The 20,695-nt window shown below is 35.3% G+C and overlaps 1 protein-coding gene across 1 annotated transcript in view; it reads right to left on the bottom strand.

Moving 5' to 3' along the window:
• Nucleotides 1–6,802: 6,802 nt before the first annotated feature.
• Nucleotides 6,803–20,695, bottom strand: part of stx1b (syntaxin 1B) — a 60,857-nt gene continuing 46,964 nt past the window's right edge. The window contains exons 8-10 of the mRNA XM_028599746.1: nucleotides 8,112–8,249; nucleotides 7,904–8,014; nucleotides 6,803–7,385 (exon numbers count right to left, since the gene is read on the bottom strand). Coding sequence (XP_028455547.1) covers nucleotides 7,305–7,385; nucleotides 7,904–8,014; nucleotides 8,112–8,249 — 330 coding nt within the window. The 3' untranslated portion in view covers nucleotides 6,803–7,304. The remainder of the gene's footprint in view (nucleotides 7,386–7,903; nucleotides 8,015–8,111; nucleotides 8,250–20,695) is intronic.

Genomic DNA, 20,695 nt, shown 5'->3' with positions numbered 1-20,695 from the left:
TTATTCGTGAAGGTATTTAACATTATTTGCAAATCTTTATACCGTATTGACCCGAGTATAACATGTTTTCTTCCCTGTGAATATATGTGAAAAAGAGAGGCGGTGTTATAGTCTTTTAAAGAAGTGAATCGATTATTTTCATTATCAATTCATCTGAAATTTCCCAGTTTCTCAATGTCCAAGGTCTTTAAATGTCTCGTTTTGCCCAGAACTCACAGATATTCAGTTTAATATTATATAAAACAGAAAAGAGCAGCAAACCTCCATATTTTGAGAGGCTGAAAACAGCATTTTTTGCATGAAAAATCACTTTAACGACTTATCGATTATCAAAATAGTTGGAGCTGTAGTTTTGCGTGCAGAGTGCAGTCGAGGAAATTAATCCAGGAAAAGAATTGCAGTCTTTGAGGATGTTTACAATAAAGCATTCCTAGCTACCTAGTTCAGCTTCATTGTAGGTTACCAGACGGTTATTTTTGCGCAGCTAAACATAAACTATTCAGAATTTTTGGAGGGTAATTGCAAGATAAGAAGCTCCGTTTGGGTTGTTGGTTTTCTGACTAGTGAAACCCTAAAACCTGCAGGGCAGCATGGATCCTGTCGTGTGGACACAGATACTGATAAACTGTACAGAAAATGACACCAAAAGAACAAGAATAACTAAGAACAAGTAATAAATAGAATAAGAAAGCACCCCCGTTGTCTCCGTATAAGCCTCAAGTGGAGGACAAGCGTATGTTTCTTAACAGATGATTATGCGTAATATTTTTTTCCACCAATCAGACCACAAACCTACAGGAGGAAAGGAATGGGAAAGGCGGGTGTGGAGGCAGACATCGTTGTGTTGTGGCGTGATAACTATTGGATAGCGTTGTCGGTTTGATTGGCGGACGGACCAACATGCAGTGAGGATTAGTGGCGGGCAGGGCTTTTTGCTTTTATAGGTACGGTAGCATTTGATGTTTTCTTGTTTCATATTCTTTCAATATTTGTGACAAACATCTCAGTGTAAACTTGACTCGCGTTGTGCTCTTTGATATTAGCGGCGGATATTTTGAGAACACATGAAAAGGGGGAGGGGAGGGTTTGGCTTTGGTTTGAATTTTAATAAATATATTATTAATAATAATAATAATAACAGTGATCATGGCGTCCATAAATATGTCTGATCTTGAGTCTCTCGTTCCCATCAGTCACAATTTTAAAAACGCAAAACAAAAGTGGAATTCATTTCGTCAAACGGTTGCAACCCGTGGACCTGCGATCAGACACATCAAAAAACAAACTCGTGCTGCTCCGAACAAACTTAACAAACACATTTGCGTGTTTATGCAGCAATCTTGTTTCACTGAAGAGTAAAGGGAGGCATGCTGCACAGACACACAAGGCCGCCCACAGCTCGGAGGTTTCCATACTTAGAACAATAATTAACGCTTATGGGGACGATTCCTCCACAAAAACACAACACAAATGCAACCGTGGAAGCAAACAGCACAGAGATTGGTTGGTAACAGCGAGGTGTAACCTAGCGGTTGAGTTTGGCGGTCGATGACGGCGAGGATTTGTTGGGGGAGGGGGAGGCAGGATGGCTGAAATCAACGGCACGTTTTTGAAAAACTTATCCTTTCACTGGTCCACATTTAAATATCAACCTGCGCCTTTAACGAAACACCTTAAAAATACAGTTACTGTTCCAACAACGTTACGAACGAACCACGCGTCGACACAGAACGCCAACATGTGTTTTACTTTTAGATAAAAAAAAAAGAAATTGAGTAAAGTAGTTAGCTAACGTTGGCTAACCGAAGACGGGTCCGATGAGCGGTAAAGTGCACGACATGGAGGGCAGGTTGGGGGGTCGGGTACAAAAAAACACCATCATGCAAACTCCACAATGCTTTTGCATGCCTTTTTTTAACTATCATTATTATTATTATCACCGTTATTACACACAGGATTGGGCGGCGTGCGCCGGGGAAAGAGAAGGGGTTGACTCCCGATTCCTCAACGTCGTCTTTTTGTACAACCAAACATCTACGACACAAAACGGGACGCGGGAAGACGGACAGGACAAAGGGATGGACGAATACTCAAAGGACACACTGCCTTAACCTTCGTCGAGTTGTTTGATTGAACGGTTTCGTGACGTTTGTCCGGGTTTTCTTTCCCAAAAGGATGGCAGGGACAGGGAGTTTACAGAAAACACACACACACAAAGAAACATCAGCGTCAACAAGCTGGCTGGTGCTACGACGGCATCCTCACGTTACTGATTTCTATCCACCGCAAGACTACCGTGGCGACCGTGACGTCGCCTCTAAAAACCCATCGACCACCGAGAACATGTAAGTGAATTAAACATCGTGTGGCGGACGTCAAGGTGGAAGTGGCAGCTAATGAATGAAGTGATTGGTGGAGGTAAAAATGTATTAGCTTTGGAAAACAACAAAGTTTAGGTTTTCCCGGACTTTAAACTCCCCTCAATACATGCCTGGAATTTCCAAAGACGAAGCAGAGATCTAAAAGTGAAACGAGCATACTTAGGTGTGATTGACAGGCGCAAACATTATTCATATTTTAACCCGTTTGTGGACAATTTCAGTGTCTGTACTACAGTCTAAAAACCACTTATAAAAGACAGAATGAAGCCATGAATGTTGACAACACAACAGCCGAGAAAAAGTGCTAAGTTATTTCTAAATCTACTGACAATTCATTTCAACAAACATCTATTGGATTTTGCTGCTTTTGCTGGAGGGGGGTTGGGGTTGTTTGCTAAGCTTTGGTGAAAACACAGAAGTTAAGTTTTGGTTTTTGGGAAGTCAAAGATAAAAAAAAATTAAAAAACTCCCACCTCCACTCTTCTCCTAAACCTGGAGCTAAAAAGTCATTCTTTATTTCATCTAGCGACTAAATACGGCATCACAGACATCTACAACTAACAGCGCTACTACTAAGACTCCCAAGAAAACACACACATATTCAACAAAGCAGTGACTACTTCCTTCCTCGCGTCTACGCATCGCCCTGCAGCCAGACGTACCGTTAGCCAAAACCAAAGAAGCCAACGTGATCTTACGTTAGCTTTGTACGTTAACAATGCTAGCTTCTTGTCTGGGCGAAGTCTTCCAGAGCAATAAAGTTGCAAAGTGACTTTTCAATCGAAGAACCAGATGTTTTCTAGTTGAAATTGATGCTTCAATCGAGAGAGTTTCACGTCCAGCTGAGCCTTGAAGTGTTTCTTGCAGCCACAGGAAGAGTCAAACGGACTTTTATTTTACGAAACAACTCGGTCTACTTTGCAGCTCTACATGATCTACTGACCCTGATGCGGGGGGCATCAGGGTCAGAACCTAGACACGGCGAGCTAGCTAGCTAGCACTTTTTCCTGTCTAATAAAACTTAACATAACAAGTCTTTATTGCTTTGACACCAAGTGTAGTGTAGAGTGATTATTGTTAGAGTTTAAGGTGGTTTTTGTTACCCTGACAGCGATGACAGGATCGTCCAGCGGAGGCCTCAACAGAAGCAGACGTACCTCCGTATCACAGAGCCTGAACATGGACAAACCTTCCTTAAAACTCCCCCGACAGACAGCCAGAGTCACAATACTGCGTAGTCATTTTTTAAAACACATCCGTGTGTCCGTCCGGCGTGGGGCAACGCACACGCTTTGTGTTACGTGTCAACACGGACCACGTTAACGCTTACAAAACTAAACATGCTTGTACAAACGTAACACGCGCGTGTGTTGTCCCGACCTGGAGCAGTGTTGCGTCTTCTTGTGCTGCTAACAGCGAACGCTAACGCAATCTAATTTATACATTTTTAAAACGTTTTATTTGCTTTCTGTGTAACGCTACGCGTTTGTAAAGGTGCCAACGGAAAAGCCAAAAGCTTTACGTTACTAAATGTTAACTAGTTTGACAAAATAATCAAAAACGAACGAGCAATTAGCATTTCCCAAACTTCCAGACATCATCGGCAGGTTTGCGGAGTTAGTAACTTTATGTACTTTGACATTAACGGTTAGTGGGTTAAAAATGAATCACAATGACGATTTTTAAACGTCCTAGGGTGTAATTTACTTTAGATTTCACTCGTTTGACTTCAGAAGTCACTACGTCTTCTTAGTATTATTTATTTATTTAGTTATGTTGATGTGGGATTTATTTCAAACATCTAATGTTTGTTCTTTAAGATAAAATCATTTCGGAGTCACTTTTGCTAAAAGGACACGTCTGTAGTTGCACACAGTTTATAGAATTAAAGGAAGATGTTTCTCGTTTTGTTTGCAGCTCATTCTGTTAATAACCCCGAAAATCAGATCGTGAACTTCAAATCCTGAATCGTGAGTTAAGTGTTTTGTAGTGTCCTTGCTAAATGCTCATTTAAGCCTTGAGTTAAGATTACTTTGTCAAACTAAAGAATAAACTTCCACACTTCCCAAGTTTCCTTCTTTCCCCAACACTGATCTGGACACACGGAGAGTGTCTTTAACATTAAAAAACAGCCAGAAATCTAAAGATTAATCTCCAAAAAAGCAGCTTCTACACGTAATCTACACGTAACACAAGCTAACGCTACAGCATGCTGAGCGACCCAGTCTAACACCGGCGTGATATGTAACACGGGGAAGAGTATTTGAGGAGTGATTTACAAGTGTGTCTGCGTGAAAACGGTGAATGTCTAAATGACTTGTTCATGCATGTGAATGTGTGTGAATGTGTGTGCATCACATGTTCCACCTTCCACGGAGAAAATCCCCCCCCGATAGGAATGGACTCTCCTGTTCAGTAGCACCTGTGCAACTAATTTAAGAACGGCGTGAATCACATTTCACAATCCCCAAAACACACAAACACATACTCAGGCAGGCAGGAGATGGAGGGGTGCGGGGAGGAAACCGGATCGAATGCATCAAACCATACAGATCTAAAGGGTAAACCGCTAAAAGATGTCCGGCCGATACGTCACGGGACACGTCACGCAAGCACGCACTACAAACAGCAGCACCACGAAACAACGAAGCAACAAACGTTCCCTAATTTTTTTTAAAACGATATAGACCATGACACTCAGGTATCCGGGGCACGCTTGCAGCAGCTTCAGAGATTTCTACATTTTCTGTCTCCACCTCGTTTGCCAGTTTCGTTTACTTTTCTTCTTTACTTTTTAATGTGTTCTCTTCATTTTTTCTGAATCTACTGGGAGAACGGTTGGGACAGTTTCAAAGGCTACGTTTACATTGCTACGTTTTGGTTTTTATGCCGAGTTTTGCCAAAAACGAAATGTTATTTTTTATTTTTTTATCTCCAGTAGAAGAACTAGGCAGCGTGGAGACTCCGCCCTCTGCTTGTAGTTGCCATGGTAACGTTAGTAGCTTTAAGTCTCAGAGAACGAGACGTTGTGACCGATATGACCCAATCAGGAGGAGAAACGTTGGCGGGTCAGAAGTGTTTCCAAATGTCTCCGGTTTAGGGGCTCTGAAATGCCAAAGCAGGGGGAATGAGAGGGGGAAACGCCAGAGCAGGGGGAATGAGAGGGGAAAATTCCAGAGCAGGGGGAATGAGAGGGAGAAACGCCAGAGCAGGGGGAATGAGAGAGGGAAACGTAGCAGAAGATATTCCTTTTTAAACCAAAACGTAGCAGTGTAGATGTAGCTTTGGAGTTGACACCCACACAGATTCGACTACGATATTTCTACAGCAATCAGCGTGATGAGTAACGTGGAACCCCCCTCGATCCTCATTGGCTATCTTTGGGGGTGGCAGAGGCGGGACTTCCTCCTATCTAAACTGCATAGATTGACTGTCCGTCTCCTCCCACCCTCCTTTAATTAAAACCCTCATCCACCCCATTTCCTCCCCACCGTTCACCTGAGAGTCAAACGTCACATTGTCAAATCAGATTCAGCGGGAAACCAACGGCCCTTTCTCCCCCCTCCAACCTCCCTCCGCTCTTTGGTTGGACTGGGTTTTCCCCCGGTGTATTGCAAGCCACTGGGCATTATGTTGTTACATATTTAATTTAAAACTACAGTTACAGCGGGACGGCTCGGTTGGTAACTCAAGACGCAGTCACAGTTTCAAATCTGCAGGTAGCTTTTCAGCACTGGCTGACTTAATCTGCTTTTTTTAAATTTCCCCGAATCCGGGTTCTGTCCATGAATCTGTTATCACAGAAACTATTGGGCTCTACGTTAGCGCTGCAATCAGTGTGTGACAAAGTTTCCAAAGGGCTGAACAAGCTTTCTGGGGGAAACCCTGATGTTGGATAGATGAGACAAGAAGGGGAGGCTGTTTTTTAGTGGGAACCTGCCACGTTGCGATGATGCCCATCCAAAAAAAACACACGCATCTAATTTTTTCTCAACCAATCGTCTTGGCTGTGAAAAACAGTTTTGGTTCGGTGTGCAGCGCGTCACTTTCTTTCCTTGGCGTTTCTATGAACGGCGCGTGGCAGGCAGAGCTTTGACGGTCTACGCTAATTTAACAGGCTGACTGAGGCGAAAGAGAGGCGGGCTAAAGAGGCGTCTGAGCCAAAACGGCGAGGTCGGACCCTCCCTCCTGGAAACAAAGGGGACAAAGTTGTTTCTAACAAAGCCAGCGGGCGCTCACCCTGCGGGACAGCGTTCCTCTAGAGTTTCCGTAAAGCCGAAGAAACTTTGTCCATTTTAAGGAGAAAAAACCTAACTAGAAAGCCGGGCACATTTATTATGTTCTTCCATAAAGTGCTCGGTTCCAGACACTTTACATAAATGTAAGAAACTAACACACAAATTAAAGTTTGGCTCTGGGAAACGCTTCGTCCCGTAGAACTCGCATCCGGCAGCCGTCACTGTCCTCGGAGACTCCCGAAAAACGAAAGAAACTGTTTAAAAAATAAGAGAAAAAAGCAAAACAAACCAACAGACAAGTAAATGTCATATTATAGGTAATCATTTTTTACAGGTAGCTAACCCATGTGTTGCTTCATATGTTCAATACATTTACATGTACAGCTGTAGTAAATAGGGTTATCTGACCTTCTTTTTGTATACGTTAAGTATTTAAGTCAGCTATAATGTGATGGCGTTTTTATTGTGGGTTTTTTTTGTCTTTGTTTTTTGAACCCCACCCAACCCTGTGGTGTTTCCTCTTATCTGTGATTGGTTATCTCTTCCTAGCTGATTGGTTTATCTGTCTTGCATTTGTGTTTCAAGTTTTTGTGTTGTCGTAGTTGTCGTCGTCGTCGTCGGTGTGTCTTTTCTCTGCTGGCGGTCGGACAGTTGGGTCAGCGGCGGGCGTCACGGCTGAGCGTCTCTAGAAGCCCAGCGTGCCACCGATGGTCGACGCCAGGACCACGCCCAGGATGACGCAGCAGATGATGATCATGATCTTCTTCTGCAGGGGGACACGACAGACATAAAGTGCTGGTTAACGCTCACAGAGGGGACATTTCTTACAGCAAACCGTTTCTCCTAAATGGACACAGCTTTTATGTTTATGTAATAAACATAATAAATAGATAGATAGATAGATAGATTGTGGCATCATCAGGATACAGACAGACAGACATATAGATAGAGAGATGGATAGATAGACAGATAGATAGATAGATAGCTAGATAGAAAGATAGAGGGATAGATGGAAGGAAGGATAGATAGATAGCGGCATCGTCAACATACAGACAGATAGACAGACAGAGATAGATAGATAGATAGATAGATAGATAGATAGATAACTTTATTGTCTGTCCATTGACATAAATACTCCTTTGACAAGGCTCATTTAAAGAGCAGCTGTCCAGAGTCTATTTCCTGTTGTTTCGAGTGGTTATTGCAGAGAGGATGAAAGATTTTCTCGTGAATGTTTCTGCGGGTCTTCTCTGCCTGATGGTAGTAACTGGACAGAGCGGTTACCTTGCGGGCCTGGCTCTGGTATTTGACGGCCTTCTTGGTGTCGGATACGGCTCGCTCCACATAGTCGACGGAGTGTTCCACGTTGTACTCAATTCTGTCAATCATCTCGCCCTGAAAACACATGCAGACATTGAGATGTGAGCACACAAACTCCAAAAACACACATACATGTACATGTCTGAAAGTGAGTTTGCTGTGTGTAACGTACCTGGCTCTCGACGAGCATGGCCATGTCGACGAACATGTCGTGCAGCTCGCGGATGCTGTTTTCCAGCTTGATGATCTCGGTGTGTCGGGTCTCAATCTCGTTCAGAGCCTGCTTGGTCATCTGAGAGTCCATCTTGATCTGCGGGAGACGCCGGACTTTAACACACTTGGACGGTTTTAAAGGGGTGATAGAATGCAAAACCGATTTTACCTTTTAGTTTAGTGGGTAACTAGGACACACATAGAACCTCTAAATCCCATTGACATCTCTTTCCTCTGCAAATCTCACAATTTGAAACTGCCTCTGAAAACAGGCGAATCTCAACAAGCCTCCTAGTTGATGTCAACTTGGCGGCGCCTCCTCATTTGGCTCTAGTCTCTTTCTTTGTCACGCCCCAACATTTGCATAGGCTACCCAACTGACCTGAGGTCAGGTGGTCTTCTGAATTTAGGTCAGGCAGATCTCAGAAATTGTATTCATTGTTCATCTACTATTTTACCATTAAATTCACTATGTAGAGGTTAAATATGGGCCGTTTTATGAAAATTTATGTCTAACTGTAAATTTTGTCTGACTGTGTGTCGGAGTTCAGCGGCCGGTGCTGCCTGTGTTGCTGCCTCGCCGCCTGGCCTGCCTTCCTTCACAGACCCCGGCCTGCTGTGAGGTAGATTGAGCTCCGTCACGGCAGGCAGCCCACGGCACTCCATACCTGCGCAAAGTCAAAGTTTTTTGGGTGAATGGACTACCAAATGCCACTGCCTGGACAGAGCTCCAGGGCCTGCAGCTCCCCTCTTCCTGCTAAATGGCCAGGTGTGTGTGAGTGAGAGCGCGGTCAGCGAGCTTGTTACACCAACAATCTCTTACCACAGGTTCCAGTTAATCTTATAATGTGTGTAATTATAATGTGTTGATTTATTTAAACAAACGATCGGTGAAATAAACGCCTCTTGTCCGCGAGTCTCATTGATAGAGCCTGCGGCTGGATGGAGCTAGCTCTATCAATGAGAGTTAGCTAGCCTCCTCTTAGAATTCCTCTGAAATTCACAAAAAATTATAAAATTGAAATCGGACACCATTGTTAGCTTTATACAATATATAACTGTACAACTTATATAACCTCTACCTTGGGGTAGAGGTTATATAAGTGGCGTGACGAAATTCAAACTGTAATTAAAGCTGCGAGCAGCGATGGACGGGCCCTCACGCCTCGGCGCGCGTCGGGGTCACCGGTGGACTCTGCTCCTTGCGACCGTGCATTTGCGCGGCACTCAGACGCCAAAAATCGTCAACAATGAAAAGGGAACTCCCCGCCGAGTTCAACGATACCTCACACAAGACTGTACATCATACGGTTCATTAGCTGTGAAAAGGGGCGTGGCTAAAGCATAGGGTGCGGGTCAAACCATAACCAATGAAGAAGGAAGTCTCTGCTGAGTTCAATGACACCTCACACAAGGGTATCCTTAAAAATTTCAAATTTTATGAAAGAGGGCGGGGCTTAAGCATAGGGGGCGGGTCAAACCATGACCAATTAAAAACGAAGTCTCTGCTGAGTTCAATGACACCTCACACAAGACTCTACCTTAAACGGTTATATTGTTATGAAAGGGGGCGTGGCCATATTATAGGGGGCGGCTCAGTATCACACGTAGACCACACATTCTGAGTTTCATGCAAATCGGATGATGTTTGTCATATAAGGCAGATTTTCTGTTGCCAGCGAGGGGCGCTATGACCAAAAGTCAATTTTGGCCTGTAGGTGTCCTCAGGCCTGGACCCTTGTCAATTGTGAGAAATTTCGGGCAGACACGACAACGTACACTCAAGTTACAACAACTTCTTTGTTCATCGCTTAACACTCAAAATGGCTGCCACGCCACGCCCACACCGTCTGACGAAAAGTTTTTCTTTTAATAACTTTTCATCGTTAAGGTGTTGGGATGGTACAGACCAAGTTTGAAGTGACTTAGAGGGTGGAGGTACCGGCAGGTGTGGTGTTTGAAAGAGCAGGGGAGGTGGTCAAGTTGTTGTAAATGGTGTCATAGGCGCCGATTGATGTTTTCCTCCATGGGTGCTCACAGGCACACGTCGTTCAAAAAAAAAAAAAAAGTCAAAAGTTGTTTGCATTTCAAAACCTTAGGAAATGGACAGTGGCCGACACGAACACACGCGCCTATTAACTCTATAATAAAGCCGTAAAGTAGGCTTTCAACTCAGGACAGCGCCACTTCTCACAAATACAGATAGGATTGGAGATGAGAAGTTTAACTGACACGTAACCGCGATCACCTTCGTGGGAAATTAAGAATCAATGCCACCGACATACCCAATCACACTATGACAGACTCTCCACTTAGCACCAACTGCAATGTTTAATTGCACGGTATCAGGGTATATGAATGGTGTTGATTTTGGATTGAAAAAGTGGGAGAAAAGAGTTACATTTGTCCACTGTGAAGGTTGTAGAAACTTTGTCAGGTGGGTTAAGAAGTTTGTCTATTGTATATAACACCAGGGAGCACGCAAAAGCTAGGAGGTAAACATCAGTAAATATTGAGAAGTGTGAGCTGCAAGGTCTTTGATACATTTATGGAGCTAAATCAGGGCCAAATGTTTTGTTCATTTGAAAAAAATATATATAGTTGAAAAAATAAAGCTTGAAATTGAAAATTTAAATTTAAAAAAATAAAACCATGTATTCAAACTTAAAATAAGTGTACCAATTTTTCTTTCAGTTTGAATAAAATATAGATTAAATTCTGGAATTATTTTGAATAAATTATAAATTTTCATTTTTCACTTTAATATTTGTTTTCAGTTCCACATTTCATGTTTTCAGATTCAAAACTTATTTTGTTTACGCCTTCAAATCTTTTTTTTTCGGTTTCAAATCTTTTTTTTTTCGTTTTCCCTGATTTTGCGTGGGGGGGCGTGGCTTCAACTCAGAGGGGCGTGGTATTATGAGTGACAGCCTAACAACGAAGGCAGAAGACTCCTCTGTCATGTTGACTTCAGGAAATGGTGTTACTGTGAGAACTATGACTGAATGCTTTCTATCCACTATATACATGTGATGTTTACTTAATAAACTGATGCAAGTGACAAAGTTCCATTTAAAAAATTGTATTGGACAACACATGGTACCAATTACACTATAAGAGCAATAAACTGATTGTGCAGTTCGGCAGGAACAATGACTTCTCCCACTTCCATGTATGACATTGAATGTAGCACCACAGTATTCACTCGGCAGTCAGCATAGCGTCCGCTCCGCCAAGGCAACCTGCTGGCGCAGCCCACAGGTAAGACGTGAAAGATATTAGCCTTTTTGAATAGATACTTTGGGACATTATCCCCACAGTGGCATTTTTTTTGTCATTAACACATAAAGGGAAAATAGGTGGACAGCTGGAGATGAAGCATCGCTAGCACAAAAGTGAGCATTAACTAACGTTAGCTTCACACTAGCTGGTGTTTTTACACCAATTTTAGTGTCCAGCTCAAATTTTTTGACTTACGTGTAGTGGTCTTTGTTAACCTCTGTTTGTCACAATGACCATAACTCGACAGTGGCTGCCTGCAGCCGTACAGCCTTATAAATGTAAAACATTATAGATAACTAACATTGCTAGTGTTACCTTTTAATGGTTAGTTTAAACAACATAACTTGTCCTGGTCCGCTTTGTTAATCAATCAGTCAAAGCTTTTATTACGGACACACACGGTCCAGAAAACAGACAGTAAGACATACAAATACAAAAAGACAAGTTAGTGTATTCTGATACTTAAGTTAGGCTGTGGTAGAAGCCTTCAAAGTTTGCCCACTTGGCATATTTTGTAAAGCATAACTGTCATGCTGTTACATGTAACGTTATAGTGTAAAACGTAATTTATCAGGCCAGAGCATTAATGTAAAGTCATATTTGTCTACTCTATAAAAGGAGACCTTCTTCAGCCAGTGTCAAGTTACTGTACGTACACACTGCCGCCGACTTGAGCTGCAAAGAAGCTCTGGACGCCCTGTCGAGGACGCTTGTCAAAAAGTCCGAGGAAGCTGTTTGACGCTTTGGCCGCTCTGACGTGGGAGCATTCTTCGATCATGTGCAACACACGATTGAAGAAAAAGCACAAGCAGCCACTGCACGGCCAATACACTTTATAAATTACATATATAAGGACATCATTTGTATTGTTTGTTGGTCACAGCGGTGTCTGTTAGCAGTTAGCCGCTGAACCGCAGCAGAATGCAGGCAGAGCGAGCAGCCGCCAGGTGTTGACCCGTGCAGGACTCCACTGTGAGCGGACTGTTTAGAGACCATGTGACGGCACGTTAACTGGTCCCTATACGCAAACAACGTTACATCATAAATGATAGGGGAACCCAGCAACGGCGAAAACGGAGATTTCCCTCCATTTTCATGGAACTAATGTCTTGGTAGGAACAAAAGTTTACATCGTATGTTTCTCCAGAATCAGCCAGCGAGAAGGACGTCTATATTCCGATTGGTTGCTGCCGTTTGCCGCTGCTTGCCGCTGAACCGCGTCATAGCTCATTACCATAAAGTTGACCAAAGTTCAACTTTCTGATTGACGCTCAAAACGCTCAAAACGCGACGCCGACAGTTTTGACGCTCCTTGCAGCTGAGAGAAGCCAGCTTCCATTGAAAATTAATGACTTCCGGTATCTTTAGACGCCCAAGTCGGCGGCGGTGTGTACGTACAGTTATGGTCATTCTGACAAACGGAGGTTAACAAAGACCAATACACGTTAAAGTAAAAAAAACTTGAGCTGGACACTGAAATTAGTGTAAAAACACCAGCTAGTGTGAAGCTAACGTTAGTTAATGCTAACTTTAGTGCTAGCGATGCTTGATTGCCAGCTTTGTCCAGCTGTCCACCTATTTTCCTTTTATGTGTTAATCACAAAAAAAATGCCACTGAGGGGATAACGTCGCAAAGTATCTATTCAAAAATGCTAATATCTTTCACATGTCCTACCTGTGGGCTGGTGCCAGTGAATACTGTGGTGCTATAAGTCATACATGGAAGTGGGAGAAGTCATTGTTCCTGCTGAACTGCACAATCTGGCACAGTTTATTGCTCTTATAATGTAATTGGTGTTGATTCAAGGAACACGTGGATGTAACAATCTCTAATGTGTGATGTGTAATGTGGGAGTTAAAGACAAAAAACCATTACAGCGCCACCTAGTGGTCCACATGTGTAATGTTTGGTAGGTGTGGTCCATGGCCCATTGTCCATCTACCCTGGAAATTTAAAGTTGTTCACATTATTGTAAGTGGTGAATCTAGAGTTGGGTCACATTGGGTCCCATAGGCCACGCCCACTTCGACGCCTCAGTACCCCACTTTAGGGTTGGCCTCAGGATTGGCCTTTGATGTGTTGTGTTATGTGTTGTGTTATGTGTTGTGTTATGTGTTGTGTGTTGTGTTATGTGTTATGTTATGTTATGTGTTATGTGTTATGTGTTATGCGTTATGTGTTGTGTTATGTGTTGTGTTATGTGTTGTGTTATGTGTTATGCGTTATGTTTGTTATGCGTTGTGTTATGTGTTGTGTTGTCTGTTGTGTGTTGTGTTATGTCTTATGTGTTGTGTGTTGTGTTATGTGTTGTGTTATGCGTTGTGTTGTGTTATGTGTTATGCATTATGTTTTGTGTTATGTGTTGTTATGTGTTATGCGTTGTGTTGTGTTATATTTTATAAATTATATGTTGTGTTATTATATTTGTGTTTTGTATTATATCTTATGTTATATTATCGTTATGTTGTGTTATGTTTGTGTGTTATGTTGTGTATTATGTTATATGTTATATTATTATCGTTATATGTTGTGTTATAATATTATATGTTTAATATTATCGTTATGTGTTGTGTTATATGTTTATATTATACGTTATATGTTGTATTATATGTTGTGTATTATATGTGTGTACTATATGTTTATAATACTATATATTTTATGTTGTGTTATGTGTTGTGTGTTGTGTTATGTGTTGTGTGCTATATATTTATGTACTATATATTATATGCTATATATTGTATATTATATTATGTTATATATTAGATATTATATGTTATGTGTTTTTTGTTGTGTACTATATGTTATATGTTTATATTATATGTTGTGTTATGTATTATATGTTGTGTATTATATCTTATGTTTATATTATCGTTATATGTTTATGTTTATATGTTGTATTATATGTTATATATTGTGTGTTGTGTTATTATATTTATATCTTATGTTATATTATATATTATCGTTATTATGTTTGTGTTATATGTTAAGTTTTGTGTTATATTATATATTATATTTTATGTTATATATTGTGTGTTGTATTATATGTTGTATTATATATTATCGCGTTATATGTTGTATTATATGTTATCGTTATATGTTATATGTTTATGTTATATATTATATTGTCTATTGTGTGTTGTGTTATATATTTATACTATATATTATATGTTATATTATATGTTATGTGTTATGTGTTATATTATATGTTTGTTTTATACGTTATATGTTTATATTATATATTATACGTTATATGTTGTATTATTATCGTTATGTTATATTATATATTGTATTATATGTTTATTATCGTTATGTTGTATTATATATTATATTATATATTTGTGTTATATTTGTGTTATATGTTGTGTTATATGTTATTATATATGTTGTGTTATATGTTGTATTATATATTTATATTATATATTTGTGTTATATATTATGTGCTATATTATATGTTGTGTGCTATGTTATATGTTTATGTTATATATTAAGTCTTATGTTGTGTTATATATTATATTTTGTGTTAGGTGTTATATTATATGTTGTGTGTTATGTTGTGTGTTATATTATATATTATACGTTATATGTTGTATTATATATTATAAATTATAAATTATATGTTATATTATATATTATACGTTATATGTTGTATTATATATATTATATCTTATGTTGTGTGTTTATGTGTTATTATCGTTATATTATATGTTATGTGTTATATTATATGTTTAATGTTATGTGTTGTTTATGTTATATTTAAGTCTTATGTTGTATTATATATTATATTTTATGTTATATGTTTATATTTTAATATTATATTATTATTATATATTGTGTGTTTATGTTATATGTTTATATAATATATTATATATTATCGTTATATGTTTATATTATATGTTTATTTATATATTTGTGTTATCGTTATGTTATGTTATATGTTATATTATATATTAAGTCTTATATGCTATATTTATGTTTTTATTGTGTGCTATATATTATATGTTTATTATATATTATGTGTTATATTTATATATTGTGTTATTTATATATTATATATTGTATTGTGTTATATATATTATATTATATATTATATTATTATATTTGTTTATTTATATGTTATTATATATTATCGTTATATTATATGTTATATTATATATTATTATCATTATATGTTATGTTATATATTATATTTTATGTTATGTTATATTTGTTTATCGTTATGTTGTATTATATGTTATATTATATATTTATGTTATATGTTATATTGTGTTATATCGTTATGTTATATTATATATTTGTATTATATGTGTTTATGTATTATATATTGTGTACTATATATTGTGTGTTTTTTTGTGTACTATATATTATATGTTTATGTTTATATTATATATTGTGTGCTATGTTATATGTTATATTATATGTTATGTGCTATATGTTGTGTACTATGTTGTATGTTATATTATATTATATATTAGATGTTATATATTTGTGTTTTATTGTATACTATATATTATATGTTGTATTATATACTATGTTATATTATATGTTTATATTATATATTGTGTTATATTATTATCGTTATGTTATATATTATATTTATATTATATGTTTATATATTATATATTTATATACTATATATTGTTATGTTTTATTGTGTACTATAATATTATATGTTATGTTATATTATATATTTGTGTGCTATATTATTATATGTTATTATATATTTATGTACTATATATTTGTGTGCTATGTTATATATTATATTATATTATATATTAGATATTATATATTTATGTTTTATTTATGTACTATATATTATATGTTTATATTATATATATGTTATATTATATATTTATGTGCTATATTTATGTTATGTTATATATTATATTATATATTATCGTTATATATTATATATTATATGTTGTGTTATATGTTATATTATATATTATATGTTGTGTATTATATCTTATGTTATATTATATATTATACATTATATGTTTTAATATTATATGTTGTGTTATGTGTTGTGTGTTGTTGGTTGTGTTATGTGTTGTGTGTTGTGTTATGTGTTATGTTTTGTGTTATGTGTTGCGTGTTGTGTTATGTGTTGTGTTATGTGTTGTGTTGATTTATCGTTATGTATTTATATTATATGTTATGTATTATATATTATATGTTATATGCTATATATTATTATGTGTTGTATGCTATTATACTATATATTATTATTATATTATATTATTTGTTAGATGTTATGTGGTGTGTTTTGTTGTGTGCTATGTGTTATGTGCTGTGTTGTGTTATGTGTTGTGTGCTATATATTTATGTTATATTATATATTATATTATATATTATATCGTTATATATTATATATTGTATTATATGTTATATCGTTATATATTATATGTTTATGTTATATGTTATATTATATATTGTGTGTTATATTATATTTATATTATATATTATCGTTATATATTATATATTATATATTTATATTATATATTATCGTTATATATTATATATTTATATTATATGTTATATTATATATTGTGTGTTGTATTATTATATTATATCTTATGTTATGTTATATATTATTACGTTATATGTTGTATTATTTATATGTTATATTATATATTATCGTTATATGTTGTGTTATATATTTAATATTATATGTTTGTGTGTTGTATTATATGTTATGTTATATGTTTATTATTATATGTTGTGTACTATATGTTGTGTGTTTTATTGTTATGCTATATATTATATGTTTATATTATATATTATGTGTTGTGTTATATATTTGTGTTATATTATATATTATATATGTTATATTATATATTATTGTATTATATATTCTATACTATATTTATATACTATATATTTATGTCATATGTCATATTATTTTATATATTATATATTATATGTTGTGTTGTTATTATGTTATATTATTATTTATGTTTATATTATATATTTATATTATATATATTATATTTATAAATTATATGTTATATTATATATTATCGTTATATTATATATTATATGTTATGTTATATGTTTATGTTATCGTTATATATTATGGTATATATTATATATTTATTATGTATTATCGTTATGTTGTTTATATTATTGTTATGTTGTTGGTTGTATTATATGTTATGTGTTGTGTTATATTATATATTATATATTATTTTTGTTATATATGTTATGTGTTGTGTTATATGTTGTGTTATCGTTATGTTGTATTATATGTTGTGTTATATATTATATATTGTTATTACTATATGTTGTGTATTATATTATATTATTTATTAGATATTATGTGTTGTGTGTTTTTTTGTTATGCTATATGTTATATGTTTATATTATATGCTATGTTATATTATATGTTATTATATATATATTTATATTATTGTTATGTATTATATATTATATTATATATTATCGTTATATTATATGTTATATGTTTATGTTATATGTTATATATTATATATTATATATTATATGTTGTGTTATATGTTATGTTATATATTTATGTTATATATTATATCTTATGTTGTGTTATATGTTATATTATTATATGTTGTGTTATTATATATTGTGTGTTATGTTATATATTATATATTTTGTGTTGTGTTATATATTATATCTTATGTTGTTATTATATGTTATCGTTATATGTTGTATTATATGTTGTGTTATATATTGTTGTTATATTATATGTTTTATTATATGTTTGTATTATATGTTTATATTATATATTATATGTTGTGTGCTATGTGTTATGTGTTTTGTTGTGTTATATGTGTTATGTGTTGTGTTATGTGTTGTGTGTTATGTGTTGTGTTATGTGTTGTGTGTTGTGTTATGTGTTATATATTATATGTTATATACTATATGTTATATGCTATATATTGTGTCATATGTCATATTATTTTATATATTATATATTATATATTTATGTTATGTGTTGTGTGTTGTTTATATGTTGTGTGTTATATTATATGTTGTATTATATATTTATGTGTTGTGTTATGTGTTGTGTTGTTATGTGTTGTGTGTTATGTGTTGTGTGCTATGTGTTATGTGCTATGTGTTGTGTCATGTGTCATATTGTTTTATGTGTTATATGTTATGTGTTGTGTTGTGTGTTGTGTTATGTGTTGTGTGTTGTGTTATATATTATATATTATACGTTATATGTTTAATATTATATATTATCGTTATATTATATATTATATGTTTATATTATATATTATCGTTATATATTATGGTATATGTTATATGTTATGTTATGTGTTATATTATGTTTGTGTTATATTTATGTTATATGTTATATTATGTTGTTGTTATTATTTATTGTGTGTTATTTATTATATTTATATTTTGTGTTATGTGTTTATATGTTTGTGTTATATATTATGTTATATGTTGTGTTGATTTATCGTTATTTATGTTATATATTTGTGTTATGTGTTATGTGTTGTGTGCTATGTGTTGTGTGCTATGTGTTGTGTGTTATATTGTGTTATTTGTTAGATGTTATGTGTTGTGTGTTTTGTTGTGTGCTATGTGTTATGTGTTGTGTTATGTGCTGTGTTGTGTTATGTGTTGTTAATATATATATTGTGTTATGTTATATGTTATATTATATATTATACGTTATATATTATATGTTTATATTATAATATTATCGTTATATATTATATGTTATATGTTTATATTATATGTTGTGTTATGTTATATATTATATCTTATGTTGTGTTATATATTATACGTTATATGTTGTGTTATATGTTATGTGTTGTTATATTATATGTGTTTGTGTTATATTATATATTATATCTTATGTTATGTTATATATTATATATTATATGTTGTGTTATATATGTTATATTATATATTGTGTTTATATTATAATATATTATATCTTATGTTGTATTATATATTTATACGTTATATGTTGTATTGTGTGTTTATGTTATATGTTGTGTGTTATGTTATATGTTGTATTATATGTTATATATTATACGTTATATATGTTATATTATATATTATACGTTATATTATATATTATATATTTAATATTATTATGTTATATATTATATATTATATATTATGTATTGTGGTATGTGTTGTGTTATGTGTTATGCGTTGTGTTGTGTGTTGTGTTATGTGTTGTGTGTTAAATGTTGTGTTATGTGTTGTGTGTTATGTGTTGTGTTATGCGTTGTGTTGTGTGTTATGTGTTGTGTTGTGTTATGCTATGTGTTGTGTGTTTTATTTATGTTATATTATTATATGTTTATGTTATATGTTGTGTGCTATATGTTTATATATTATATGTTGTGTGCTATGTGTTATTATATTTATGTACTATATATACTATATATTATATATTTATATTATATATTATATATTTATGTGTTATGTGTTGTGTGCTGTGTTATGTTGTGTGCTATGTGCTTTGTGCTATGTGTTGTTATGTGTTATATGTTATGTGTTGTGTTATGCGTTGTGTGCTGTGTTGTGTGTTTTGTTGTGTGTTATGTGTTGTGTTATGTGTTATATGTTGTGTTGTGTTATGTGTTGTGTGCTATGTGTTGTGTGTTTTGTTGTGTGCTATGTGTTATGTGTTTTGTTATGTGTTATATGTTGTGTTTTGTTATGTGTTGTGTGCTATGTGTTGTGTGTTTTGTTGTGTGCTATGTGTTATGTGTTGTGTTATGTGTTTATGTGTTGTGTGTTATGTGTTGTGTGCTATGTGTTATGTGCTATGTGTTGTGTGTTATGTAATGTGTTATGTGTTATGTGTTTCTCCAGTGTCGTGGTACTTAACCTGCTCCCAGAGTAACTTACCACCGGCTCCCAGAGTAACTTACTACCGGCTCCCAGAGTAACTTAGCGCCGGCTGAAAACCTGCTTTCAGTGTGAAAGGTTTCAAATCTTCAGCTCGGCGTTAAGTTACAGTTACTCTTCTCCGGCCAGAGGCAGAGGCGCATGCACAGAGTCACACTTTTATTCTGAAGGAGCACATTAAACATGTGATGTGACTCCGTCACAAAGAGAGAAAGAAAATAGAGAGAAGAGGGAGAAAAGAGAGAATGAGATTTGAAGACGTGAAAAATGTGAGGTAACTCCTTCAAAATAAGAGCTTCCCCCAGTGCATGTTCCTAATGTTACATGCCATGTGACAGCGGCCGTGTTCACCGGATGTCCCAGCGCACCGCGGGGCGATTCTGCGTCCCGGTAACCAGCCGTTAGGG

Source organism: Perca flavescens, chromosome 15 (assembly GCF_004354835.1).
Source record: "Perca flavescens isolate YP-PL-M2 chromosome 15, PFLA_1.0, whole genome shotgun sequence".
NCBI classification, from domain to species: domain Eukaryota; kingdom Metazoa; phylum Chordata; class Actinopteri; order Perciformes; family Percidae; genus Perca; species Perca flavescens.
The sequence above is the reverse complement of the archived record's forward strand: the minus strand, read 5'-3'. Positions and strand labels throughout refer to the sequence as shown.